The 13404-nt window shown below is 44.4% G+C and overlaps 1 protein-coding gene across 2 annotated transcripts; it reads right to left on the bottom strand.

The window, feature by feature from the left end:
- Positions 1 to 3828: 3828 nt before the first annotated feature.
- Positions 3829 to 13084, bottom strand: lrrn1 (leucine rich repeat neuronal 1). Of its 2 annotated transcripts, none has more exons than XM_060069570.1 (2): positions 12552 to 13084; positions 3829 to 6956 (listed from the first exon to the last, which is right to left on the bottom strand). In XM_060069570.1, exon 2 carries the CDS (start codon positions 6776 to 6778, stop codon positions 4625 to 4627), a length of 2154 nt encoding a protein of 717 aa, XP_059925553.1. In that variant the 5' UTR covers positions 6779 to 6956; positions 12552 to 13084; the 3' UTR covers positions 3829 to 4624. The 2 variants fall into 2 exon arrangements, with proteins under 2 accessions (XP_059925553.1, XP_059925554.1); XM_060069571.1 differs by lacking the exon at positions 12552 to 13084 and adding an exon at positions 12509 to 12531.
- Between the last annotated feature and the right edge of the window lie 320 nt (positions 13085 to 13404).

The raw sequence follows: 13404 nt of genomic DNA, 5'->3' as shown, positions 1-13404 counted from the left end.
TCAAGCTTGTTTTACTTTCACATTACATGAAGTTGGTAAGTTAGCAGCTGCTGCTAATCACAAACGACTTCCAAACGAGGCTGAGCACAACAAGGCATACGCTTGCATATTGCATAGTTGTGAAGGGAACTGGGAATGGAAGTGCTGCACGACAAAGTTCCTAAAAACAGCCAGATAGGAGTGCCGATTAACTGAGGGAATTAGTTTTAACAATGACGTAACTTCTACTGCAGGAACCGCTTGTACTGTAGCTGTTGGCATTTACACCTTTTTACCAGACCAACATATTAACACTCACACATGCACACACACGCTCACACACAAACACACATACAGAGACACACAACCGCCCCCCAGCACGCACGATTATAAAGATTAACAGGCACACACGCATACTCACGCGCACACAAACACACCACCAAAAACACACACACTTGCACAGACGTACACACACACACACACACACACACGCACGCACGCACACACACACACACACACACACACACACACACACACACACACACACACACACACACACACACACACACACACACACACACACACACACACACACACACAACCCTGCCTGCAGCAAAGTGCACACTCATACACACACGCAGAACAACAAGCCGCCGACATTAAGCAGAGAATTTTAATTGGGCCCTCAGAGAAATTCGGCAGCATGCTCCCTCCAACTATTCACTGTGCATCACACAAACAGTTAACACCACAGAGATGCATTATGTTCCGGCACTCTCGCTCTCACCTTTCCATTTAAAACGGTGATTTCTACACGGCTGCTTTTACACAACGTACAAGAAGAAGCGAACGAGTCTGCGAGCGCTGCCTGATAATGGGAATCGGCCACACTTCAAAGCACACAATTAGCAGACGGGCTGCAAGCGAGCCTCCACGCAAATGTGATTTTGTGAAGATGTCTAAATGAGTCTGGATGTGGGTAACTGTTATAGAAGGCCTGCCAGCACACAGTCTCATCTGCATACAGAGGCTGGGGGTGGTGGCTGTTGTTGGCTGTGCTGCCACTCCCAGTATGTATCTCCGTTGTAGATCTCACACAGACATGAAGACAGGGCAGGATCACTGGATCATCAAGCCCTTGTTTGTATTAATTATCATATGTTTGTGGAACACAATGCTTTGTTTGGGGATTATACTGTTTCAAGCATTAGCTTGTTATGATGGGAATGCCATGCCTTTAGGCTTTTTTTTCAACTGAATGTCATAATCATCTAATATTGCTATTGGCCTAAAGCATTTTATGTTGAAATTTGAAGGGTGCTGCATCGATGGGATAGCTTCCCGTCAGCCAGGTACCTTGAATAACAACAATCCAGCATAACCTTTAGTCTACTCTGCTGGAAGACGGAGGAGCAACCGTCATTGTTAATACTACACACGTTGTAATTATTAGCCTCCCAGATGAGCGTCGGAATTGTAATGCTCCGATGAACTTGAATGACCCCCGTTGATGGACACTCTTCCAGCAGCGTGTCATCAACGCAAGAAAAAGAGAAACTAAAGAAGGGTTTATTGTATTTTGTGGGTCTTTTTATCCTCATTACAGAAGTACATTTAGTGAATCTGCCAGAAAGGCTTATATGTGCAAGCATGGCCCTGGCTTTGATGCTCCATTTTGTTAAACAACAGTAAATGACTACGATGTACCGATACTATAGCAACTGTTTGCCCCGAGATATTGCGGTGTAGGGTTCTTGTCATTTGTTTAGCATTCCATCAAAGCTGATCAAATCAAAATGCTGCGCCACATATGCTTTTGCTGTTCAAACGGCAGGCCTGGGAAAAATAGGGAAGGAATCAATGTTGCTATGGTAACCTTGTTGACCCCGGCTGGCCTCTTCGTTGCGGTGGCCAGCGCTAACTGCGATAAGGAAAGAAAAAATCCCTTTTTCAATCAGGAGGGAATAAATAGTCCTGGGTAAGTCAATTCGTAGAGCAAGTTCACTATCGTCAGCCTGGCCTCCTTGAGCATGTATGTCGCCAAGAGTATGCACTCAGGGTATAGCAAGAGACTTGGAAGAGTCGACCAATTGGCATGTGTTTTCACTGTCCCCAGTTTCACTGATGTGACGCATGAGTAAGAGTTGGTGTACGTTCGCAAAAGGTCATACCAGATATATCCTGCAGTGTGGACTTGTCACGTCAACTATATCACAAAATACACTTTATGGGCCCTGTCCTTAAAACCACCCCAGATTTCAAGGAGCAAATGCTCGATGGGTCCTTAGATCGCACACAAGCCTAATTTGTGGAAGCAGTTGGACGCGAGTAATTCACAGCCTTCATAACCAGTGAAGTGGCTATCGTGAGCAGCTTTTCAGTACTGTTGAAATGCCATTGAATAATACAGATAGACTAAGAACACAGTTCTGATGGGCTTGCAATAGGTTTCGTAAGACGAGCGTATCCTCTGAGGGTCAAGGGGTGTGAAGCGGAGATGACAGCTCACCTTGGGTCCCTCCCCCTCCCCCCCACACACACACACACACTTACACACCCCTTTAGTACATGATGTTTCCCTCATCCCTGGGGGGAGTGTGTGTGTGTGTCTGTTCATGTGTATGTGTGTGAGTATGTGTGTTTGTGTGTGGGGTGGGAGGGGGGGGTTGATGCTGCAGCTTTAGCAGGTGGGGTAAGCAGCAAACTAAGGGGGGGGGGGGTGAGAGGGTTGCCATAGCAACAGGGTAGTTCTCTCTCTCCCTGCCGGAACCAAGATTTTTTTGAAAGGCCCTCATTGATGGCTGTCCCACTGAGCAGGATGTCTGTCTGTCTCGCTCTGTCCCTCTCTTTGACTCTCTCTCTCTGTCTCTATCTGTGTTTTCTCACTCTGCCTCTCTCTTGCTTATTGGGGGACTATTAGGAGAGAGAAGAAGAAAGGGTGTGGGGATGCGTGCCTTGCACATCAACCGAGGGGGACGCTGGATGACGTCTCAGAGCAGCGCTGGTTACCGGTGTCCCCATCCATCCCGGTCCTCCTCAATCCATCATCCCCAGCACAATACACACACACACACACACACACACACACACACACACACACACACACACACACCCAGAGTGTCCCTGACATTAACTGACATTTTTCTCTCCCTGCAGCTTCCCTTTTCAAGGCACCAGGAACAAAGGCCCTACACAGGACCCTTCGCTGAGCTGAAAATAGAACGGAGTAATGCAATAATATTGTGCAATCAAACTAGAGATAGCGGACCCCACTCTCCTCTACCCTGGCAAGTGAGGAGGCCCCCTCACGCAAGGGTATTTATAGAGACCCTTGAAAGTAACACTTTGGATCGTTTTGTCATTTGTGGAGTCAAATATGGAAAGGAGAGCCCGGCCAACATGATATCACAAAACACACATTAGCATTGTCACTGTACACAGATGGACTAGTGGGAAACTTTCGACAACTGCCAAGGTGGCCAAGGAGTGGCTGTGGGCAGAACTGTATTAAGTTACATATAATGCTGTGCACTCATAACAGCCAACTTGAAATCTAAATTGAAAATATGTATTTTACATGGGCAAAGTTTCGGCTGATTCTTTGTTGATGCTTTGGTCATCAGTGGGTAGTGATGTTGGGAGATTAAATTTGAGCCCGAAAAGATACACGCGGTGTAAAGATGGTGTATTGTTGTGGGACAATACATTTAACCGTTTTTTGTATTATTTGCAGATGTGGCTTTGATTTCAATGATATTGAATGGTAATGTATATTGGGAACACTTTAAACAACATTCACAACTTGAATGTTAGAAATGTAAATAATGACACATGAGCTTGGAACAATGGTATGAAAAATAGGAGGGAATAAGTATTTTATTTGACTTGCTCCTAATAAACAACATTATTCAGTGTGTGAACCACAACAAATTTAGTGATTGTTTACATAGTCTAACAAAATAAAAATAATCAATATATTTAGGAAACGTAAAAAGCCTTACATCTATGAACCTAGTTTTTAACATTCATATTCCTATTGCTGGTTGACAGTTGTTGCTCTGCAAATTTAAATTCTAAATCAAACGTACTGTTTGGTAAAATAAAATCATAGCTGATACAACATTACATAAGAATTGCTTACATTATTCAATAGACACTATATCAAGTCTAAACATAGTATATGTCAGCTTATATTTGAGTTGATAGAGAAATCTGAATATATATTTCAGTGCACGACTTCAACAGTAAAACTGTCTTAGGAGAAAAAGAAAAAACTGCAGTCTCCAAGAATTTTGCCAGAGATACATGTCCAAATGGATTCCGAATACAGTTTCTCCATTGTATACCCGTAATGAATCCATGCCATAACCCATGCTGTGCTAACCGATACGAGTACTAATAACAAGCACAGTGACTACAGAGCCCATAGGAAGCTAACAAAGCTGCCATTTTGAGTGTCAAAAAGGGGCTAGAAGAAAAGGCAATAAACTAAACTAAAACTCTCTTTGTCCTTTGCCCCAAACAGGCAAATCCCGAAGAACAGAAGTATAGGACAAGAAAAAGAAACATTTAAGAAAAACTTCTTATTTTACTTTGACACAAAGAAGATGCGTTTGTGCTCCTGAAATTATTCAATCCCCTGCTTTCACCACATGTAATAGCTACGCGTAGTGTCCACCTGGCTAGGTTTGGTTTCCGGAACCGCCTCCTTCTCCTTCTCGCTGTCTGCCTCCCACAGGTTGATGAGGGGAGGGTACAGCTCATTCAGGGGAATTGAGGAGGTCTTTTGCATGTACTTTTTCAATGAATGATGATAGTTTTTCCGCTTCCACCTCTTGGTGACATACATGCTCAAGGAGGCCAGGCTGACGATAGCGAACATGGTTCCCATTACCGCCGCCAGGGCTATGTTAGTCCCTTGGTCGGATAACTCCACCGCAAAGGTGGCCTGCTTTGTGGTGCCGTTGACGCATGACTTCTGCATCTGCTGGTGGATGTTGGAGACGGTCAGACACACCTCATACTCTGTGGCTGGCTGCAGGTGGGTGAGGTTGTACTCATGGACGTCTACGGGAACCCGGGCAGTGTAGGTGATGTGTGGGTTGTCTATTTTCATGGTGGCCGACGACCACTTGAGATTGGACATCATGACGTTTGAGTTCACCTTCCAGGAGACAAGGATGGAGTGGGACTCGGTCTGCTTGATGTAGATCTTCATGAGCTGCGTGCTGTCCAGCAACGTCCCATTCACGCGTATCGCCGTCACTCTTGTGTCAGCGCCCTCCGAGTTCTGCGCCACGCAAGTATACCTGCCGGTGTCTTCCACCTGAATGTGAGAGATCCTCAACGTCCCCTCATTGTTGAGAGCGTATTTGTCTGACAGGGTGTCCATAGCCACCTTGTTCCCCAGAGGAGTGACCCAGTAGATCTCGGGCTCGGGCTGGGACATGGCTCTGCAGTCCAGGTCCACGGTCATGCCCAGATCCAGGTTGAGATGATTGGGAAAGCTGTCGTGGGAGATCATGGGCAGACAATGTTCCACAGAGTCTCTCTGTAGCGCCTCCCTTATCTGCTGCCCCCGCGCCTCTGTCGGCGTGGCGCAGAACATGGACAAGGGCTCCATGAAGCGGATGCTGGTTTTGTTGGAGCTCATCCACTGGATAACACAATCGCAGCGCAGCGGGTTGCTGTGAATGCTGATCTCCCGGAGGTTGGGCAGGTACTCGACGGTGGACTGGTACAGGGCATTCAGGGCGTTGTTGTTCAGCATGAGGCTCTCCAGGGCTGGTACATCGTGGAACGCCTGTTGGTTGATGAAGGAGAACTTGGGGTTGTTTGTGGCCTCTAGCTTGGTGAGCTCTGGGAGGTTGTCCAGTGCGTAACGGTCAATGGAGACCAGCTCCCCCATGTTGTTTATGCCAAGCTCCTTTAGTCTCAGCATGTTTTTGAAATCCCCTGCCTGGATTTTGTGCACTGGGTTCTTATTTAGGTCCAAGAACTTGAGATTAGGTAGTTTCTGCAGGGCTCTCTGGGGAACTCTGGCCAGCTTATTGTCGTAAAAAGAGAGGCTTTCGAGATTGTCGAGTCCAACGAAGGCATTCCCGGGGATGTCAGTTAAATCCATTCCAGCCAAAACAAGGCTTCTCAAATTGCCAAGTGGCTTAAAATTAAAGTCCATTATCCCAAGAACTGGGTTTTCCCCTATCATAAGGATCTCAAGGTTGGCTGTTGAGTCAAACCATTGGCTATCGATAGCCTTCAGCTTGTTGGAGTTGAGGTGGAGCCTGAGTAGGTTATGGAGCCCAGAAAAGGCGTAGGCAGAGATTGTGTTGATCTGATTGTGGTTGATATAAAGCTCCTGCAGGTTGCTGAGATCCTGCAGGCAGTAATCTGGCATTTCCGTGATCTGGTTCTCCTCCAGATGAAGAGTGGTGAGCTGGGACATGTTGGTCAGGCCCACATCCCGGATCCTGCTGAGGTTGTTCTGGGACAGGTCGAGCTCGGTCAGGTTGAAGAGCTGTTCCAGCTCCTCACTGGACCTGGCGATATAGTTACTCTGGAGCAGCAGCACCTGCGTGTCGCTAGACAGGTTCCCCGGGATGCGAGTGAGACGCAGGTCATTGCAGTCCACGGTGATGGCCTCCCTGTAGGTGGACTGTGGAGTAAACCAGGGTCGGACCTCACATACACACAGCTGGGGACACTCGTTGCTCTGTACCATAGATAGTCCGGCAGAGACCAGCACCAAGCCAACAAACAGCTGGCATAGCAGGCAGTAATTAAATCTCGGTCCAGCCATGCTGTGAATCGTTGTTCAATTCCCCAAGACCCACACAGGGTGGACCGGAGGCAGGTGAGGAGAGGATTGTTGACAGATTGTTGGTTAAGGTCATCAACCAGACATTCCAATAATGGGTTGTTGTTGTTGTGTCCCAGTCTGGATGGGATCAGTAAAATCCTGGAGCAGTAGGTCCAACCTTGAAGAAAGATGAAAGAAAGAAACATATGATTATCAGTTCAACACAATCATATCCCCATGTACACAAAATACCAAGTGGTTGGTACGCTTGTAAATGCAATCATTACATAGATTACGGAGAGCAATAAAACAAGAGACATTTAGAGGGTTAGTCATGGGAGAATCTGTTTTGTGTGCCACATCATCAGTTTTGCATTCTCATAAAAATGCTACCTCGGCTCATTAAAATCCATTTACAAAAAAGAAAAACAGAGAACGAGGTGAAAATGGATGGTATTCCTTTAGGGCTTTCATCTCTCCAACTGGCCCATAAGGGCTTGATCATTAGCTACTGAGAACATCATTAAACACTATGAGATATTAGCGTGCGCCATGCCTCAAAGACAGAAATAAAGGGTTTGCTTATACATTTTTAATGAAGCATCCTCTGCCTTTTGAATTCAGAATACACACAGAACATGTTTTTACTTTTAGTGTGCATAACCATCCATCCATTTTTTCTGCAGGGAGAAGACGCTTGTGAAAAATAGTACAAAAGAAAGGGTTAATATAAAAGACGACTACAAATTGGAGCTGAGATTTTACACTAGTCCACTTGATGGCCCAAATGGCTTCCATAACCACTCTTGGGTGAAGGAAGAAAAGAGAATAAGAAAAAGGCAGGATTTGCACCAATGCAATACAACCAACCTTCATTATGAACGCAAACTATAGAATATAAAGTGAAAGGTGTGAAGACCATATCCCTCTCCTCAATATTCCTTATGTGGCCTGAAAGTTTTTTAGTTATTGAAAACCAGCCCCATTCAGAACTGTGCAATTAGATTATTCCACGCAATCAGCACCATTGCTGGCTGCTGTCCTTGTTTGAGGCTTCCAGCGTTTCTTTTACAAGCCTATGAGCCAGCAGGATCCAGCACTGCACATTAGAACAACATTTAGAAAATCCCCATAACCAATTAGATCCATTTACCAACCGCGACACCCTGACCCGTCTGCAGCCATGCGGGTGCCATGGCCTGGTGGGCCACCTAACACATTCTGTCCCTGTGCGTCTAAGAAGATAGCACCCTAAGAGGATTTCCCCCAGGAGAGCTGACTAGGTCTGAGTCTGCAGGCACCCTGCCTGGCAACAGGGCCGCGGGATGAGTCCATTCGCTTGGGACTTCCTTTTGGGAGAGAGGGGCGGGGTTTCCTGGGTGCAACCAGTGGTATTATGCGTGCGGTATCTGCTCTTCAAGCTGAAGCGGGGGTACATGGTCACGCTTGACTGTCTGTCGGGATTAGCAGGGAGGAGATGGTGAGTCGGGAGGCATTGTGATGGTTTCAAAGCGGGGGTGGAACAGGTTACGTTGATTAAGGCAGACGAATCACGTTACACTTCAATGTGCCATTACAAACAGATTCAAGTGCCAAAAAAGCTGAGATACATCTAAAGTGGTTTTCGTTTTTTTGTCATATCTTTTCGTGGTTTCCAAAAGCCCAAACCACAATGAATGTTTAAAAACCGGATGCTTGAAGCGATTGATTTTCCACTCCAGAGGTTTTGACTAATTTCTTTCTCGATAAATAATTTTTTTTTTACAAATGAAAACATATTATTGTTGTTTCAGATGTGAAAAGCATAGGAAATGAAACTAGCACGTACAAAAATATGATGCTGTTTTGATTCTGCTTCAGGAAGTATGGGCATTGATTCTGCACTAAACAGCGGTGTGGCATCAGATACACAGAAGGGTAGCTGTGTGTTGCATAGAATATTCTACCGTTGAGGCTGTAAAACCACATCCTTTTTGTATCAGGACACTTGGTTCTTCTAAACATTTCCCAGATTAAATTTGGCCCCATCTTCCCAAGGAGAATTCAGTTCACAGGTTACAAAACCCATTTGGGCTGCTATTTTAATTCTTGACAGCCTAGGACAACCGTGCAGGCAAAGTGTACACTTGTCACTTCAATTGCTGAAAGCTGTCTTCCTTCGTAGTGGGAAATGAATATTTACCTGCGACAATCGACAGCCCCTGGCTTGAAAGACTTGCATGGAGAGAAAAGGAGACCTTTCTGGTAGATATTACCTTGGATGACTAGCCACCTCTGCTAATTATCCAAACATCCAAACACAACCCACTCGAAGCCAAAAAGACATTGATAACCACACTGTCTGACAGATTATGATGTTCACTAGGGATACTAATAACTTATTTTTGCATAAAAATCTCATTAAGAGTAAATGAGGATTAAATTAACTTTACATTTAGTATTAAAGCCAAAGCAAGTGAGTCAGTGTTTTCCCAGAATGCACAATGATGTGGATCCATAGTCGCAACCTTTTACATAACTTTCTATGGTAACAACAACAACAACAACAACAACGACAACAACATATGCTATGATAACAACAATAACAACTCTTTCACTAAAAAGGTTACTATAGACTACCTAAAAAATGAAAAAAAACACACAGCAACATTAATTAGGGATGGGCATTCAATTAAATTGTCTTAGTCGATTCGATTAATCATTGATATATTTGTATTGAAATTAACTATTTATATGCTATATTCAAAATGCAATGAAAATTGATCGTTAATTCTCCCGCGTTTACATGGACACTTCTGGTCCGATTAGAAGTGGAAGAACAGCTCAATAGGAATAAAAAATGATCATCTATACGCCTCAATCGGAAAACACGAGAATGCGCAAGAGACATACGGACGTACGCTCTTCCACTTTTGTAAATGCCATATATACAGTACATTCAGATTGCATGATAGGAATAGATCTAGTCCGATTATAAATCTATTTGGATCAGAAGCGTCCATGTAACGCTGCTAATCGGAATACAATTCTCTGATCGGAATAGAATTCCATGCGGAATAGAAGAGGTGGTGTAGTCCGCTATAATCGACATGTATACACTTATTCCGAATGGTTTGGGGTCGGTGCGGCTTCATTATAACTTAGAGAGATGGCATCAGCAGTTGCAGTAGTTCGCGATTGGTCCGTCAGTACTTTTATGCACACCGAACTAGACCGCTTTCAGCAAAAGTGATTTTTTTTGCCTGATTCACGTCTTTCTTATTACACCGCAAGTGGTCCGGTAACTTATCAACCCAAGCGCGTCCAGTTGCTAAGCGAAATATTAATTATTTTTTTATATTTCCCTGCTGAACAACACTTCAAGTGGTAATTGTAAAAAGACACACCTTCTGAAGATATTTTTCAGCATCAGTTTTATCTATCCAATTTACGTCAGACGAAATTCTTAATGATCAATTAGTCGATCGTTGATTAATCATGCCCAATATAATATATATTCTATGTCTATAAACGGTTTACTTTCCCATTCTTACATGAAAATGTAAAGCATTGTCATTGTGTTTATGTCTTTGATTGAGTACCGCAATATTACACCCGCTTATTAAAATATTTTGATAATACCCACTGATCGCCAAAGGACAGATATTGAGTGTGACATGAACAAATGAAAAGGCGATTGAAAAGCGATAATGTGAACAGTGTTTAACTCCTATATAACTTTAATTGCTTTTTTACTATGTTTCTTAAAAGTTAAAATGGTCTAAAAATTATTTCAAGAAAATCTGTGAAAAACCACTTGAGTGCGAGCAGACTGGCACAAATAATACAAACTAACTACTGGGGCTGTAGTCAACCAAAGAGATGTATAGATGGGTCGATAAATGTAAAAAAAAAATATCTTATGTTATCTCTAGATTGAAGGAATAATATTACGCAATCGGGTTCGAGTGTGATAATGCATTACACCCCGTTTGAAAATCAAAGTATCCTGGATCAGCAAAAATTGCTAGAGCTGTAGCAAATGTTGATTCATGGCTATTCATCATACGTCTAGGTGTACCAACCCACTTGTGATGTCACTAAAACACAGGAAAAGGTCACACTCACAACTGGTGGCATAAAATCACCCCTCGGTTTAGCTCTCTGGCTAAATCGGCCAGAGTGCACTCTGCTCTACCTGCCTGCCTTAATACCAGGTCAGTGCTGCTTGGAGGAAATCTGTGGGTTTCTCGGAGTCTGACTCGGTTACCACAGAGGTAAAATGCAAAGCGGGTCACACACCACACAACACATGGAAGTTTTGATTTTAGTTTTTTTTCTGTGTTTAATATAATGGGTCCCAATGGATGCCGCCATGCTTTGTGCTAAGGTGCCCACTCGGATATGTTCTGAGTCAAGCCTACCAAGTGTTAAACATTAAAGATGAGACGCATTGGAGACAACATGGAAATGTTGTATGCATACGCCGGCATACTTTTTTTTCGTCCTCTTTAAAATATATATATGCCAACACATTCACACGGACACATTCTTTTGGTTAAACTGCAAGCCATAGAAATACTGCATAAAACGCTTAATGCATGTAAAATCCTTAATATAGCCCCTTTAACAAACAGAGTTAAGGCAGTAAGCCCCTTCCCCATAACCGCCCCCCCCCCCTTCAGAGTTAAGTAGTAAAGCCGTGACCAGACACCCCCCCCCCCCCCCCCCCCCAGCCTATACTGTAGACCTTCTCTGGGGATCAGTACAACTATGTGAACCCACACACACGCAAATGCAAACATACACACACATGCCCCCCATTACCCAGCCTTTGTTCCACTCGACACGCACAGTCACCATCTGAAGATGAAGATATGAAAAGGGAACTCTGAGAATTGGAATGGCATCTCAATTGTAAATGTATTTCCCACCAGCAATTGTATGCAGGCTAAGAGAATATATTGAATCAATGTACTTTGTTTAAAAAAATAAATGGCTGCCAAGGTCAATAAACTATCAAGATCCAGTTGTTGCTAAATGACTCAGTGGTTTACGACAGCAGTGAGGATGCTTTCCATGGTCATCACTTTATATCTTCATATTGAAATCTGCCCACACTAAAGTAATAACAGACGTGGTTTCGGTGCTTCTGTTTGCTGAAGTTTAGAGTGACGCGTTTCGTCCGAGCATCTGGCCAAAGGCACAAAGACGCAACAGCTGCTGTGAAGGAGACAAAGCCCTCCTGACCAACTCCTCGCCCTCTGTTCCCCCAGAACGTCCTGCAGGGCGCCGGGGCTCGGGAACTTTTGATCGAGACATCTGCCGTCGTACTTTGACATTAATATGCAAATGACATTTGGCCAACGTTGCGCAAAGCACGCAGAGCCTGTAGGTGCTGGTGGTGCACTGCGAGTGATGTGCCGCAGGATACGGCATATCAAAGTTGATGGCTTTTATTTGACGTGTACAAGCGGTGTTTTGCACGTTTTACTCGTATGATTAAAAAAAACACTCTGAAGGTAATACATTCGATATGTGATTTATAGGAACATTTATGTTATCGACAGAGCCCAGTGCTGGAAACTAACTACGTTTTGTGATTTAACCCAGATTGCAGAGATGCTCAATAACAACAAACATGCCAACGCAATGGAACTAAAACACGACTAGGATGTTAAAGGTAGCACATCCAGCAATAGTCTATCCTGTGTTTACACTTTGAAGTTCATCAAAATCCAACGGACTTACATGCTACAGTATTGAAAAATGCTGCTTTCTAATGTGACCTCACCTTGTTGTCATCCCAGACTGGTTTTGTGATCGCAGCTCTACTACTTCTGGCTCCAGATGTCCAAACGATGCGCCTAAGCCGCGCGCCAGCACATGGCCAATCGACGTGAGGGATTGTTTTTTCTTTAAACGTATACGTACAACAAATTGGGCTTCATCGGTATCTCCCTACAACATATGTATTCCGTTTCTCCATCGGGGTCAGTCAGTCCCTGTTGGAAGCGATCGCGCAACTCTTATTCCAACCAGATGCACATCCCAGCAACAAGGCGCATTTGAGTGAAGTATCGCCTGCGATGCTGTCGGCGGATGTATCCCCCCCACCAAAAAGCACCTGCAGTCTGTTCAGTGGCTGGCTGGATATTACTGTCTCCCCTCAGACGCCTCCTCCCTTGGAAAATGATAACAACACCTGGCGCTGTCCAGACTAGTCAGCTGATTCCAAGCGACGCGATTGGCTGAGGCGGAGTGTCGATCACTCCGGCCGAGGAGCACACCATCTGTTCGAGGATTGTTGTGATGCAAAAGAAAGGGAGTCGCAGGGGCGGCGGCACAGGGTTGCCTCGCAAGGCGTGGGGGTTGGGAGGAGTGTCTCAGAGGAGGAGGGGGGAGGAGGGGGCACATGGATCTCTTGTTAAAATGGTCTCCAGGGTCAGCCTTCATCATCCACGCGGTAGGGACGTGGTAGTGGTTATGGTACATCACTTTGTGAAAATAACAATATGCCGTGTTATCTCGCTATTGAATACACCTCGATTATCAACGATCATCAACTTTTTTATTCTCATTTGTTTGATTGTGAACGTAATTGGGTTCTTGTTACATTTCCAATTGCACATTAAATGCAATATAAA

Source organism: Gadus macrocephalus, chromosome 13 (assembly GCF_031168955.1).
Source record: "Gadus macrocephalus chromosome 13, ASM3116895v1".
Classification (NCBI taxonomy): Eukaryota; Metazoa; Chordata; class Actinopteri; order Gadiformes; family Gadidae; genus Gadus; species Gadus macrocephalus.
The sequence above is the reverse complement of the archived record's forward strand: the minus strand, read 5'-3'. Positions and strand labels throughout refer to the sequence as shown.

Coding starts and splice junctions, on each gene's coding strand:
- lrrn1 (XM_060069570.1), bottom strand. CDS start 6,778: ATGGCTGGACCGAGATTTAATTACTGCCTGCTATGCCAGCTGTTTGTT.